General features: G+C 29.6%; 3 protein-coding genes across 10 annotated transcripts in view; all 3 read right to left on the bottom strand.

The window, feature by feature from the left end:
* Nucleotides 1-4,904, bottom strand: part of LOC108693159 (RNA-binding protein 1) — a 10,668-nt gene extending 5,764 nt beyond the window's left edge. For all 8 annotated transcript variants that reach the window (XM_018201936.1, XM_018201941.1, XM_018201938.1 and 5 more), the window contains exons 1-3: nucleotides 4,785-4,904; nucleotides 2,857-3,073; nucleotides 291-383 (exon numbers count right to left, since the gene is read on the bottom strand). In XM_018201936.1, coding sequence (XP_018057425.1) covers nucleotides 291-383; nucleotides 2,857-3,065 — 302 coding nt within the window. In that variant the 5' untranslated portion in view covers nucleotides 3,066-3,073; nucleotides 4,785-4,904. The remainder of the gene's footprint in view (nucleotides 1-290; nucleotides 384-2,856; nucleotides 3,074-4,784) is intronic.
* A 1,826-nt stretch (nucleotides 4,905-6,730) lies between these two features.
* LOC108693128 (mediator of RNA polymerase II transcription subunit 18) lies at nucleotides 6,731-7,598 on the bottom strand. Its single transcript, XM_018201874.1, has 2 exons — nucleotides 7,324-7,598; nucleotides 6,731-7,190 (listed from the first exon to the last, which is right to left on the bottom strand). Exons 1-2 carry the CDS (start codon nucleotides 7,527-7,529, stop codon nucleotides 6,731-6,733), a joined length of 666 nt encoding a protein of 221 aa, XP_018057363.1. The 5' UTR covers nucleotides 7,530-7,598.
* Nucleotides 7,599-8,951: 1,353 nt separating this feature from the next.
* Nucleotides 8,952-12,508, bottom strand: LOC108693105 (ubiquitin carboxyl-terminal hydrolase 30 homolog). Its single transcript, XM_018201809.1, has 6 exons — nucleotides 12,113-12,508; nucleotides 11,285-11,440; nucleotides 10,917-11,080; nucleotides 10,398-10,814; nucleotides 9,813-10,151; nucleotides 8,952-9,653 (listed from the first exon to the last, which is right to left on the bottom strand). The coding sequence occupies exons 1-6, from the start codon at nucleotides 12,210-12,212 to the stop codon at nucleotides 9,402-9,404; spliced, it is 1,428 nt and encodes a 475-aa protein (XP_018057298.1). The 5' UTR covers nucleotides 12,213-12,508; the 3' UTR covers nucleotides 8,952-9,401.
* Between the last annotated feature and the right edge of the window lie 3,073 nt (nucleotides 12,509-15,581).

Here is a 15,581-nt window from a genome sequence, read left to right as displayed (position 1 = left end):
ATATATATATATATATATATCGATATTCATAAACAGAGACATAAAAAAGGGACAATATCGATTCTCGCGGTGATGATGTGCACGAAAAAATATTCACTGAAATGAAACATAAGACTCGTGCATTGTTTATTTTGGTGACAAGAGCGCTCTCTTGCTCTGAGAACAAGAGAAAAGCTCTTCTACACCATGAATACCTACGTTGGCGAGGAACGCTTAGCCGCGTCACAGCTTTAACGCTTATTTTCGCTATAAAGTGCGCGATTGCTGCGAAATACTATGTAACTTCTTACCTAGAATAACGAGGACCAGGTCTGCGACCGCCACCACCACGGCGACTTCTCCCAGAGGACATCTCGACTCTCACTCTGGTGCCACAACATCGTCTAAAAAATGGAAAGTATGTCACTTGATATAAAAGTACTTGATATAAACTTGATATAAAAACCCTCAATTAAATATAATAATCTCGCTAAATTAAACTATTTTTTCTCCTTTTGAACAAAAATCAATTTTAAAAATAATTACAATAGTATTACAATATAAGTAATTGATACTCAATAATCATATTAAATAATCTTGCACAATAATAAATAATTGAATAATTTATTTCTCCGTACTATTTATAAATTTGCTCATATGCTTTAATACTAATAAATTAGACTCATTATTACTAGAAAAATTATAAAGCTTAGACCTCTATTCTGGAATTTTCCAGAAACATGAAGTTCTTTCATTTTCAAAGAAATGTGGTTTTTCACACAATAATGTCATACAATAACAATAAAAATAGTTACTATTTCCCTAAAATAGCTAACATAACTCTCACGCTTGGTTTTCAAAAGTCTAAGTTTGAAGCGTGTATATTTTTTAAAACAGACAAGTTTCTCATAATTATGCATTGTATGTTGATAATTTTTTGATATTTTCTAAAGATAGCTCTGAAAGTTGAAAAAATCGATGAGAAATTTTAAATCAAAGATTTAAAAATTTTAAATCAAAGTTTTAAATCAAAAGACAAACCAAAAGATGCTTAGAATTAAACATTGAAAGAAATCAAAATGCATAAGTGTGAATCAGAAAGATTATATTTTAGAGCTATTTTTAAAATTTGGTATGTATTCAGAAGCGAAATCAGCTTCAACTCCTATGGAAGTAAATGCAAAGCTAATTTGTATTGACAAATATTGATGTATTCTATCAGCAATTAGTAGGATCTTTAATGTATTTAGCTCTAAATTCAAGACCTGATCTTGCTTATTATGTAAAACTAATTTTTTAAATCAGTTCAATGTTGCTCGTACTGATCAGGGTACTTATTCAATTATTAAATTATTCAATTTATTCAATTATTCAATTATTCAATTATTTCCTATATTTCTATTGTGTTTTCTGAGAAAAACGGAATAATTTCGATCGGAATCCATTCTTTGTTTCATAATAAATGCCCAACACTGGAAAGCAGTAAAATGAATTTTAAAGGTCTCATTGATTATTGTCTAACGTACAAAAGAACGATGTGCACATTATGACTTTGTAGATGCTAATTGGGCGAATGATTCTAATGATCGAAAATCTTACAATGGTTTCATCTTCATGTTAGCAAATAGACCCATATCTTGGAAAACTCTAAATAGAACATAGAAGCGCTTTCTAGTACAGAGGTGGAATATGTTACTATTTCTGAGTCAGCCAAAGAAGCAATTCATTTAAAAGGTTTGTTAACTGAATTAATAAATTGTAATGAACCTATAGTAATTTTTAATGATAATTTTAATAATAATCAAAGCGCTCAGAGACAGAGTTGATAAAGACTAATGTTTTTTTTTTAAGAAAATATAAAATATATTGTGTTTTTTCTTAAAAGTTTTTAATGTTTCAAATATACTTTAAACAGTACTATAAAAAAAAATGTTAACATATTAAAAATATCAATTGAACATGTTTTAAATTCTTGAAAACATGTTTTTTACCCTATTCACAGATTAGCATTCAATTTTTCATAATAAAATTAAACACATAGATGTTAAATATCATTTTATCAGAGAAGCTATTGAAAATAAACAAATAATACTTACAATATGAATCTATTGATAGAATAATAGCAGATATTTCTATGAAATCATTAAGTAATGCCAAACATCTTTTTTGTCTCAAAGGTTTAGAAGTAGTTGGATACAATCAATAAAACATTATTTATTTTTACTCACTAGATTAAGGAGGAGTGTTATTAATATGAATAATCTAGTGAGTTCATGCAGATGTTGTGACTGTGTGAGAGCGCTGGAAGGAGCATGCGTGTAATGTATGATTAGCATGAATAGTGCACAACAAAGTACTATGTTCATATTTTATTAGTTGTTAAGCTCTCTTATATTTTCGCTGTTTGTTTCTGATGTTTAACAGTTCGTTGTAATAAAGTTATCTTCCTAAAATCTGACTCGAATATAAAAGTATTAATCAGTAATTTACAACAATTTTTAAATAAATTTCTAATTTGTCATTTGTAGAAACTATCTACACCTTTAACAATTAATATGATTTATAACGTAATCTTTGTTCTGACAACAAGTCTCCACGGTACTTAAAAATATATATAGAAAGTGCAAATAATGACATAGGAATGCACTATACTCGTTGAAAATAAGTTATTGAAGTATTGATCCGTTTTGAAAAATGACGCCTAGAAATCAAACGGTTCATTGTAGAGTGTACCTGTGAACTTTTTATCAGAACGACAAGATCTACATCAAATTTTTAGCCAATCCGAAAATTCAATTTCCAAGCTTTATGCAGGATTCTTTGTATTTTGATACATAAAGATTGCATATAATAAGAATTATTAATTCTCAAACTTACGTTCCATCCAATCCTCTTACGGCGTCTTCAGCGTCTCGTGGATCTTCAAACTCCACAAATGCAAAACCGGGAGGATTTCGAGCTACCCACACATTTCTTAGTGGACCATACTTACTGAATGCGCTTTCAATCTCATGTTTGCTAGCGCTGCTGCCTAAATTACCAACATAAACCTTGCAAGATAGATCCCATTCGCGATATCGAGACATTTTTCAACCTGAAAACAAACATATTATAAATAACACAATCTGAAGATTTATTCGATATTTCGAATATAGATTAAAAGTCAATTCAAATGATGTAGAAAGTGTTCCCAATATCTATCTGTCCTTGTCTCTTTGAAATTTATCTATGCACTTGCGTAAATAAAAACTGCCTGTGTTCTAGACTGTCTGAAAAAAAAGCTTGCATATTTGTAAAAGCTTAAACAAGTTTTTAGAAGATGGATTAAATTGTATTTATTTTTACAAATTTAAATTCATCTACCAAAATTCCAAGCAAAAAAATCAACTCTATCTTTAAAATCCAATATTGTTTACTGAAGATAAAGACCAAAGTACAGATCTTTATATAATACATAAAGCATAAAAAAATCAATCACTTTTATTTTGTGAAAAGGAAAGAAAATGAAGGACTTTGGTTTTTTTATATATTATGCCTTTTATGTTATGTAAGATTTTGAGCTGTCGTTCCTAAAGTTATGACACTTTCAGTGTTTATATTCTGGCCCGTATTCAGAACGCGCTTACAATGATGTTAACGTGTTAACATGCTTTTACGCAATTTACGTTACGCATACTATAGAATTTTAAAGATAATAGCACATTCTGAATACGGGCCTCTATGTTCTAAGATTCGATACAATGCGAATATAATATAATAAATGTAAGAAGTGAGATACAGTTTGTGTATTCTTAATACATATGTATAAATAAATTTTCAATAAATGAATAAAAAATAAAATAAAGTCGAATTACTTATAAATGAAATCGAGGCGATTTACAAATTAATAGCATTATTATCATCGAGCCTAACATCTATTCTTCAATATGTTCAGCATTATAATCATGTAATTTTTAATGTGTTTAACAATGTATTAAATGTATAAATTATATATCAATATCAATTATGTCCATTTCATGCCTATTTCCATCGATATAATTTAATTTTAACCTTGGTTCAACTAACTCTTCCTCTTTCTGTAGTTCTAAGAATTAGAAAAACATGAAAAGTAAATTGAACCAAGATTAAAATTCATTTGATATAAGAAATGGATAGAAAGAAAACATTAAACTTTAATCTCCGTTCAATTTGCTCTTCATGTTTTTCTAATTTTTAGAACTAAAAAAAGGATGAAGAATTGGTTGTTAATTGAGAAAAAATTAAACTATTTTTGCTTAAACTAGTGTACACTTTTGAAACTTAAAGTCAAATAAATATAGTTTGACAATTGGCAAAAGCGAGAAAGGTTGAGTTCAGCAGAAAAAGGAATTTTGCAGCTGTTGTAAAATTCTTTAATGTGACGAGTCTTGTTCCTAGTTCCTCACTGGATCTAAATAAACCAATCATATTTAAGAATTTTACAACTGCAAAGGTGCTTTTTCTACTAAACGCAGCCAATATTTTAATGCAGTTTTTATTTTATATTTTAGTGCAGGAATCAAAAACAGCCTTGTATCTACATTGGTATGTTAAAATAGATCGTCTCGTTGTCTTTTTTCCTCCTCGCCTTTCGATCCATCATAAAAATTTCACGATATATCGCTAAAAATTTTTCATTCCGGCTTCCCGCCAGCGAGCAAGCGTCTCAAGCGTCTCTGGTTGATTACTCTCACACCATGCGGAATCTCCCAACAAACATCAAGTGGTCGAACAAAATCTCAACAGCGCTCTGCACAATAAATTGACGACCAAGAATTCATACTTACCTATGAGAGTGTTCTACTAGAACTGCTTAAAAATCACTTGCGATTGGAGTCAGATCCACGCTACAACTACACTGAATATAAAATGGCGTCGATTTTAGTCTATTTGGCACACATCGACCTGTTCGCCCACTCTTCCATCATCGTCAGTTTTCTATCAACGGTGCTGCCACCGGCATTATCTTGTACTCCGTAGTTCAAGTGTAGCTTTAATACTGCAATTTTTGCGAGAATTGTTTTCCAATTATTCACATTTCTAAATCAACAATTAATCTTAATTGTTATTTGACAAATTATTTTTTAAATTAATTTATCAATCGAATTTTAATTGCGACAAAATTTTGCTAAATTTTTTAAGTCGAATGTTGACGTGACACGCGACTCATGCGACGGAAGTGGATTATAAAGAGGAGTTTTTATTATTATTATTTCTACGTAATTAATGCATATAAATAAATAATACATTCATCATTAATTAAAAAGCTTGGATGAGATGATTGTATGTTTTTAATTTGCGATTTGAAATTCAACGCTATATTTGACAGAGTATATCAGAATGTGTCACAATATGATCTTTTTTTAACTGTAATAAATATCAGCATTCATGGAAGACGCTATATTATATAATTTCGGGGAAATAAAATTGAAAAAGATCACATGATGTAAGATCGATGATGTAATTTTAATAGAAAATAAGTAATAAATAAATAGCGGATATTTATGTAAAATACTTAATTGAATATTTTGCATAAGATGCATATTTTGCATAAATTGCATATTTACATATGGCAATCTCAACCCTTTTTACTTTACTTTTAACTCTATAATGAACAACGATCGACTGCTAAAATTGTCCTTCTGAGAGCCTTTCTTTGTAAGTAAAGAATTAAAAGGCAAAGCAAATCTTATATATCGAGTGTGTTACAAGAGAGAGAAATATTAAAATATAATCACAATTAAAACAATATTCTAAAACTATTACATTGATATCTTATGTTTCTTTGACGACTGTTTAAGCAGTGCGACTTTTGGTTGTTATTAATATCATTCAAGAATTGTGAATAAATTAATTAGTAAGAGCGAATTAATATTTATGTAATATTTATGTAATATAATATGTTATATTTAATAAAAAAATTTGTTTTATCATTAAACGTAACATTACATAAATGTTTTTATTTAACATCAATATTATGTCGCTTATTTTTACCGCTTATTTTACCTCTTAAAATAAACAGAGAAATTCAAGATGAGAATACAGCGCAATTAGAGAGGAAGCGCAAGCTGTAATGTCAAAACTTTTATTACTTCATGAGAAGGCTAATGTTATCATTATTTCAAATTGATTATACGTTTTGATTCGCTTTGGAATCCTCTTCAGCATAGTAAATATAGAGATTTCGAAGTATTGAGAAGCAGACTTTCAAAATGCGTTTTAAAAAAAACGCCAAAATTTCATTTTTTAAATTAAAGATAGCAAAATGTTCAGAATGAGTCAAAGACTCATATTATAAGACTCTTAGATATTCAGAAAGCATTTTTTCATTAATTTATATGCTGAAAAAAACGTAGACATTTCGAAGTGCATTCTATTTTTTTTAACTAGAGATAAACAAAATGCATTTGTTTAACATTTTTAGCAATTATTTAGTAATTTTATTTAATATTTCACATCATACTGACATATTGTTATTTTCTGAAAATATATAGTTTCTTTCTTTCTCATTTTCTGAAAATTACAAATTTTGGATAAAACGTATTTTGAAAATTTCTCATTTATAATTATACTATAATTTAGCAATAATTTTGTTCGGCTTGAAGCCTTTTTTATTTTTTTTGTTCAAATATACGAAAAATTTTTTCTACCTTTTAAAAAAATTGCTACTGATGAACATTTTTCGTCGCACTACACACAATAAGAATGAGTTTTGCGATAAAAAATCTCATAATTAATGAACTAATCTCTTATAATCTATTTTCTCCAATTGCACCAAAGGTCGTAACTGTTCCGCAAATATCCTCATGTCCTCTGCTATGGCATCCTGTCCACTGGGAGCCAACACGCTGAGTTCAACCAAATAACTCTGTGAAATCATTTCCGGCACGCCTTCTGGCACCTTACCCTGGTTCACTTTAAAGATCTTTGATACGGTGATCTTCATTCTTCCTTTGCGAAACATGTAACCACGAGTAACATATTCGAAGTCCAGTTTGCAGCCCAACTCGGTAAGAAACTCCACTACGGTGTTACTTGTAGCAATGTCGATGCTACTGCGAACAATCGTTGGTCGAGATTTATCACCTAGTTCAGGTTGGCCGATGTATCTCAACTGCCATGGCATGTCTGCGTTACTCGCGTCCAGAGTACGTCGCACTCGCAGTAATAGCGGTTGTTCCTGCGGAGTACTTCTGAAAAGAAGTCAAACAAATACTTGCAACTCAATATGTAAATCAATTTTGATTACATTTTTTATAGCTATATCTATGTTTTTAAATAAATACATCTATAAAAACAGCATTGGCATGAAAGAAATGATTTTACCTACGGATGCTGAAACACATCTCATGGTCATAGAAACCTTCAGGTCCATGATCAACATTGTCACATAAACCACGAAGTCTGTGCAGCAGTACTTCTACAGAGGTATCTAACACTGATCCCTGTAGTAGATATTCCTGATTGGGAATAATGTTGGACTTAAGAGCAGCAGTTAAACTGTCCATAGCAGTGCTGATCGGAGCAGTCATGTTGGCTTATACAACTTCAATGAGGGATAACAGACTCAGAACTGTTCGTGATAATATAAACGAAACTAAAGAATCCCTGTTATAAATGGAAATTATTGATATATTATTCGATACCTCTCAAACAAAACTTCTATATAGTGTTCATTTACTATAAGCATTTACAATAATATAATTCAAAAGTTGTAATCTTTTAGTTGTTTGCAAAAAAAAATTTAAAAGATTTAAAAGAACTTTCATTTTTTTATAATCAGTTATTATACTAAAATTACATTTCAAAATTAAGGTTATATTCAAAGGTTAATGATTCAAAACATTCAAATTTACTTTCTGAAAAACTTTATTTTTTTTGTTGTAGCAAATAAGCAATATGACTTTTTACATACCTTTATTTTTATATATTATTTATAGCATGGAGTTAAAGTAGTTTAATCCTTTCGTTCTTTTCTCTCGACGAAGTTCCCTGTATTCTGTTCTCTACATTACGCCTAACTTCAGAATAAACTATCAATTTGTGACATCATAAATATTCTGTTATGTTGATAGAATAACACTTTTTTATTTTAGTAAATTTAGATTATTCGTTTTTTATAATTCTTATTCGATGTTTAAAAAAGAAGTAAAATATACCGGCTTACATAAAGGAAGCACAGCAGTGTCGCCACGCTTGGCTTGATCACGCATGACATAGCATCTTATCCTTGTTGTTCATCAAATATTAAAGAAGGATAAAACGATAGATGTGAGAAACGAAACTCTTTATTTTCATCTCTCTGAGATTTTCTAAATGAATCTCTAGCTTTTCGGCTAGGAGAGCATGTTTTATGAAAAAGTCTAAAATTATTCCAATAAAATTAATTATTTTAATAAAAATTAAATTGGGAAGAAAAAATTATTACATTTTTCAATGAAGTATGCTGCGTTCTAAATTTTATTCCATTTTAATAAGTTTTTATAAGATTTTAAATTACATGTTTACGTATCTAACATTCTTAAAGTAAATTTGTTCTGATAATTCGCATATACCTTTATGCTAATCAGAGAAAGGAAATTCGAGATATATATGTATATATATATATACAAATTAACAAATTCGCAGTCTTCACACACAATAATAGTAATAGTTTTAACAATTGCACTAAATATGCAAGAGCTCCAAGAGCCTCAGATACGAACGTAATAAAAAATATGATTCATCTCCTAATAAATTTAATTCGACGAATTTCTTATTGGCACGATCTTAGTTTCTTGTTAAAATATAATAATGAACTGATCAAATGATCTATAAAAATTGATAGTCTCTTTTGATAGAAATCTACTATTATCTATATATTGTAGAAGCAAGAAATTTTTATTTCACATAACTTACTATTTCAGTAAATTTATCAACGTCCAATAATGGCAATTATTAACGCATTCGTCGCGAATGAAATATTTCGGAATTTTAGATTATATATTCGATACATTTCATGGCTGCTAAAAATATCATCTAGAGACGCACGTTTCATAGTCGTATATTATAACAAAATTGAATTTTTAGTTTGATTTTTAATCTATCGAGCCTTATATTATTTCCGTATCGTTATAACAAAGTATTATCGCGTACATCGAACGATATTAAACTTATTATGGAAAATTCGACAGTTTCTTATATTTCGCAAATCCTCTCCGTTCTTTCTAGCTGTGTTTTCTATAATTGTTTTTAATTTCTTGTAATTCTATCTTTCCACCAGATTTCCGTTGTATACATAATTGTTTTATTTTAAATGCTAAAAGCATAAGAGAGAAAGCATGGCTAAAAAGAGCGGTCCGATTATCAATCGACGCGTCATTTTGTAATTCCTATAGATAGCCTATCACTTCAAAAATTTGTTCCTAGCTAGGATAAACGCTATTGATGCGTTCATAGAAGAGTAGGTATGGACTGGCAAGCAGCACCTGCGTCAATGACACGCTCTCGACAATGACGTCGGACGTATACAGCCATTGATCCGCTTTATTTCCGCGTCTGAAGCAAACGAAATGGCCGGAGTCCACTGGGCCGCGATGCTCGATTACCGCGCACAACTGATACTTGTGTTTACCCTGTATCGTTATAAAATTGTTACCAAGAAACTTCGCGTCACCCTATAAATAAAAAGATTCCAGTAAATTAATTGAACTGTGTCTGGCTAATCATAAGTTTAGATTGAAAGTTGTAGGAAAGTTGTAATTTAAATAATTTAAATATTCCTGAAAATTCCTTATTTTTTTGATAAATTTATTATAAATCTTTTTATAAATCACCTGCGCGCTTCTCTTTTTTGTCTCCGTGTAAGTGTACGGATCTAACACCAGAAATTCGGGAAATGTGATCTGATCATCTCTTTTAATTGGTATGCCTGAAGAGCTCCAAGTGGTCCTCGGAATATGCAAGCATAAACACTTGGGCAGTTTGCCGAGGGTGAGAGTCTTGATGGCGGTGCAACGCGACGAACATCCATCACATTGCACATCGCGCACAATTTCGCTGTCTACGAAACGTGACAGTAACCATTCCAAAGAGTGATGCTGTGATACGAATGATGAAGCAAGCGGTGGTAATGGTAATGATAATGTCTCAAGCTTATCGTAACGTACTGAAGACTGAAAAAAGAAATGAGAATTAAGATTAAAATTTTGTATTATTAAAGACTTAACATTATTAAGATTAGAAAGAATTTAAGATTATTAAAACTAGAAATTATTTAATAGGAAGCGAGGGAAAGAAAATATTATTATTGGTATTTATTAAAAAGATGTGTACAAATGAATTAATAATATTAAAAAAATTTGAACAAAGGAATTAGTAAAAAAAAAACGAAAAAAATTGAATTACTTTCGTGACAATACCTTCCAGAAACAGTCGCTGCACTGAACTTGGCTAGTGATGAGGCCTGAGAATGGATGCGTCTCCACTGACATTGAAGGAATGTTAGTAAATGACATGGCGGCACATAGAGACTTCCATGATCCGAAGAAGCTTGTGTAGTCACCTTTGCCTTGAATGCTTCGTGATAGCAACTCTGAGGATCTAGCGAGGATCATACCAGGCTTGCACGTGCTCGGAGATGTACTGGATATGGACGATGTTGAGGTCATCATCTGATTGTTGCAGTTTTTGTCAAAGCCCTTTGGATTATCGGAATTATTCTCTACTGATGCTATGTCATTACAAGAAGCGCTTCTGAGATTCAAAGTATCGCCTGTTCCTTTTACATCTGGATTTATAACCGGGCTTGGTGGCAGTGCATCGGACAAACAACCTTTCTGAAATCATGAATAAACTTTTCAATTAGTTACAAAGGTCTTAAAAAATCTTTTTTTGCAACGGAAAGTTTCTGTTGCATACAATAATGACATATTGAATACCCTATTAGCAGGTTGCATTTCAGCATCTAACGCACTGAGAACCACGTGGAATAGCTCGTGAGCATCTTGATAACCGGGTCCGAAATTCCACAATGAGCCAACGGAAGAGATGATTTCAACAGGTGTCACATTGCCATATAGGTCATCCGCAAAACCATTAATTTCTATCAAATATAAATTAGTACAATGTAAGATATAAAAGCATGAACATAGAAAATTTAAAAAATTTCAAAATCTTAATTTAAAAAATACTGTCTTATTGTCGAAGCAATAAGAAAATAATTAAAAACTTAGAAATTAATTTAATGTTCATGAAAAAATTGCAATTTTAAATCCACAACTACTAAAGATAATATCAAATCATGTACTTTTGAGAACAGAAAGCAGTGTGTCAGCAAAGTTTCTATCCTTCTTTTCTTGCTGTTTCTGAAGCCAGAAAATAAATGAGGGGCAAGCAGCCAATGCTTGTAAAAGAGAATTCAGGAAACATGTGTATCCCAAATTGTTAATTCCAACAACTCGACCTAGAAGCAGATAAAATAAAGTCACAATTAAAGAATTTGTTTTCTATTAATCCGCTAATGCCAAAATTTGTAACATAATTATTAACATGAGTCTGTAAGTATTAATGTGACTCATTTATGTTAATTAATAGACATTACTTAATTTTAAGAAACCAAAATGACATAATTCTAATCAAAAAGAATAAATATCAAGTACATTTTATAATGATCCAAATTTGTAAACATAAAGAAAATTAAATCATTTGATATTTTTGACAGAAATTTATAACTGAATGGGTTCAATAGATTCATCATCAGCTCCAAATGATTATATCTCTTGTGATTGAGATAAAATAATTAAAAAAAAAATGTGTAAAATTATCAAGCATAAATAAAACTAAAATCATAATAATTGTGCTTTAATAATAAATGTTTAACAGAATTAAACTTAACAAAAACAATCTAAAGAAATTATATGTATTTGGTCTATATAATAAAAATATATAATAAAAAAAAATAGATATACAATAAAAAATATATTAAATATCTATTTTTTTTCCAACAGTAAAAGATATCGATAACGGTTATATTATTTTCTTTATACTTTCGTTACAAAAATAAAGCACAAGGATAAAAGGGTAAAAAGACGTAATCTCTCTAATAAACGTTCGATGAACGTAACCCAGATGTCACCTTTTTTTCTAGGTTTGGGCGACGGGCCCCACAGAACGAAAAGGCCAACGGCGATGGCAAAACCCACGCCGGCAAACACTGCAATCTTCTCCACGTCCATCGTGCACCAAATCGATCAGGACTTTCCACCGACAATCCCTATGATGGAACGCTTTAACCTATGTTCCGGTTAATGAAACTCGTCCTTGACTTTTCTTCGGGCATTCTTCCGTGATTAAACCTTTTCCGAGGCGCACCGTAAACAACGAAATTCACGTGGTTGATAGGACCAAGTTTTAATAAAAAATTACGAAGGATAACTCTTTCGCACAGGTCGCGATTCGGTCGGATGCGCAAACTCGCTCGACTTGACAACATGAGCGATTTGCAGGTTATGGTAGATCGACGAGCGCAGCGCGATGCGCAATAAACGAATAAATGAATAAACAGAACGAATCACATTCAACGAATTTGAAACGGCAAATTGCAGTCAATGGCTGCGTTCAGCGAATTCAACCGTTGAGTAAGCTCTCGCTGCTATTGATATATTCTTCCAGATCTAAAAAATTGATTGGATGATCTAAAAGAATACACTAATAACAGCGAGCACTCACTTAACTGCTGAATGTAACCAATGCAATCATAGGATGAATTACTAGAGACTAAAGTTCTAGGCTGTGGTCGATTTGAACGCTTTTAATGCTTTTCAGTATTTCTATTCTTATTTTACGTCTAATGAACGATAAAAGACAAAATGATGATCACAAGCGTTTAAACCTAGATCTATAACAGATTTTAAACCTTAAGTCATAAGAAATAAATGAATCGATTATTCTTTTCACATTCGATTGTAATTGTTTAATGTACCAGGCAATTTAATGTATCAGGGCCTCTATTCTGAAAAGAAACGTATACGAAATTCTAGAAAAATACAGTATACGTAACGTATACTAGTACACTAGTACGTTTTCCATAATGGAATGACATCAATCAGAAATATATCAGGAATAAGTAGTTTCTGCGCTCGTAATTTCTAATTTTTTAATCTTTCAATTTCTAAAGTTAAGAATTCGATTTTTTTTTAAATTAGATTGAAATAACTTTTAGAAATAAATTATTTTGAATCTAAAGTTGAAATTCAATATCAAATGGTTTACATGTTTTTGTCACTGTTTTGTAAAAAGCTAAATTATATTTTAATTATCATTGACTTGCGATAAACATTCATGTGTTTTATTTTAATCGAGTATATTCAGCACATTCAATTTGTTCTCTCTTTCTCTCCTATTAATTATTAATATTTTTGTAATTTTGTACATCACCACCAATTCGACAATTTTTAGTAATTAATATCTTGTTAACTATTGCAAAAATTGCAAAATGCTAGAGGACTTTTTGACTCATTATCAGTTTAATTTGTTCTATCTACACAAAAGCGCTTCGCAAAAACTTATAGAACACCTTGTATATTCATGTATAAAAAACTTTTACTAGATATGGATGCAATCATACATCATGATTATCGAATTCCATCTCAAACCACTCTCCTTGGAGATTACTCAACTTTTCGTTCAAATTTTGATAGTTCGACGTCATTGACATGATATCATACAAGTAACAGTGCAGAATTTTTGTTTGAAAGGGATGATTATTGTAGAGATTATTTTTGTTATGTTGTCGAACTCCTCTATTCTATCTTGGTTTGATTCACCTCGTATAAATATTCTGGATTAAAATATGAATCTTCTGAAACATTTGTGAGGATACCTAATAATACATAAACAAAAATTAGATACAGCATCTATTGTTACAGACATTAATTTTTGTAATAATTTATTTTTTCAAAATTTATTGTATCCACATTTTTAGCAATAGCATTTAAATTAAATTTTTCCTAAAAAAATATGTAATAATACATAAAATAATATAAAGCATCGTACAGACATGGTGTATAAATAATTGGTTCAAATATCCGCATACTCTGAGAAAAGAAATATTTGTGATATGAGCAGATAACAAAATCTTTGAAAAGTGTTATAAAAATGCTTTGGACTTAATATTTCCTTTTATTTAATTTTACAATATTTTTATATAAATATATTTTTCTAATTTTAATTTAGAATTGAACTATTTAGAAAATCTGATAATTGTATGTGTTGAGAAATGTAACGTACAAGTTGATAAATATGATATTGAACATGTAAAGTTGAATATGAATAATTGTACTTTCTAACTTATCCAGAAAAAACGGAATCAAGATAACATTCACTAGCATTATGAAGCAATAATTTACTTCCAACATCTGTTTAATATTATCTTTTTTTCATTTATAAACTTCTTTATATTAGAACGTGTTCATTATTTAATCTTTATAAAAATGATATTGATCTCTTTTGTTATTATAGATGTAATATTCGAATCTTTTTCAATTTCTAACAAACTATGAATGTCAATGCCAGAATATATATAGAGACAAATATATAGAGACAAATAAATATTCAAATCATATTAAATCTAAATATATCTATAATAACAAGAAAAATCAAAATAATCTTTAATCGCTAATTTGTTGCGACCACCAATGTGGAAGCATCAATTTCAAAATTCATGCTTTAGATTGGTAATCGCAAAATGCTTCTGATCGATTTGCAACTAATTGTATTTAGAAGTACTATTACTTCATAATGTTGGCGAACGTTATTTTGATCCCGTACTTGCTGAGTAAGCTAAAAGCAACTGTTTGCATCCAGTATCTATGTTTAATATGTTATCAGTTTGTGTATAAAATCTCTCAATCAATATATTTGTTATTCCTATAATAACAATATTTTAAATATAAATTGAACAGATATATAACAAATGTGAAATAAAATGAAATGAAATAAAATGAAATAAAATGAAAGGAATTGTTAAGTCCAAATATTGCACTCACTTGTGTCTTTTTTAAAGATTTTATCATTTATTTATGCCGCAAATATATGCTTTTTTTTTGAGCACACGGATATTTGAACTAATTATATTATCTACATCGGGCTAATTTATATATTTTTTTAAAAGAAATTAAAATTTTACAGAAAAGAAGAATAAAAAATGTTATGTTGGAAATGGTTCATTCACATTCATTAACAGTTTATATTGAATTTTTTAACTTATTTGAATGTTAATTATGTGATAATGTTATTTAAAGATTTTATATTAAATTAAAATTCAACGTTTCTTAATGTTAAAATGGCATAATTTATGAGTGAGTAAATAATATAATGTGTTTGAAAATTAAATTCTAAGATAAATGAATGAAATACTTATTAATTTAAGATATTAAATTGTTAATTATATTTTAAAAATATATACTTTTATTGTTTGTTTAGTATTACTTATTTGCGATCACTTTTTACACAATATCTGTGTTGTTTCTTACCATATTAGTATTATGTTAATAATAATATAAATAAACACAAAAACTTAAGTAAATCAATTTTTTAAATGTACC

Source organism: Atta colombica, unplaced genomic scaffold (assembly GCF_001594045.1).
Source record: "Atta colombica isolate Treedump-2 unplaced genomic scaffold, Acol1.0 scaffold88, whole genome shotgun sequence".
NCBI lineage: Eukaryota > Metazoa > Arthropoda > Insecta > Hymenoptera > Formicidae > Atta > Atta colombica.
Note: the sequence above shows the minus strand (reverse complement) of the source record. Positions and strands in the feature narration are given on the sequence as shown.

What these genes read in the sequence shown, in the direction of transcription:
- LOC108693105 (XM_018201809.1), bottom strand. Translation starts at nt 12,212, where the DNA reads ATGGACGTGGAGAAGATTGCAGTGTTTGCCGGCGTGGGTTTTGCCATC. An exon ending in GCAGCGACTGTTTCTGGAAG is followed by an intron (nt 10,152 to 10,397) that starts GTATTGTCACGA and finishes TTCTTTTTTCAG; the next exon opens with TCTTCAGTACGTTACGATAA. An exon ending in CAAAAAAGAGAAGCGCGCAG is followed by an intron (nt 9,654 to 9,812) that starts GTGATTTATAAA and finishes TTTTATTTATAG; the next exon opens with GGTGACGCGAAGTTTCTTGG.
- LOC108693128 (XM_018201874.1), bottom strand. Translation starts at nt 7,529, where the DNA reads ATGACTGCTCCGATCAGCACTGCTATGGACAGTTTAACTGCTGCTCTT. An exon ending in ATGTGTTTCAGCATCCGTAG is followed by an intron (nt 7,191 to 7,323) that starts GTAAAATCATTT and finishes ACTTCTTTTCAG; the next exon opens with AAGTACTCCGCAGGAACAAC.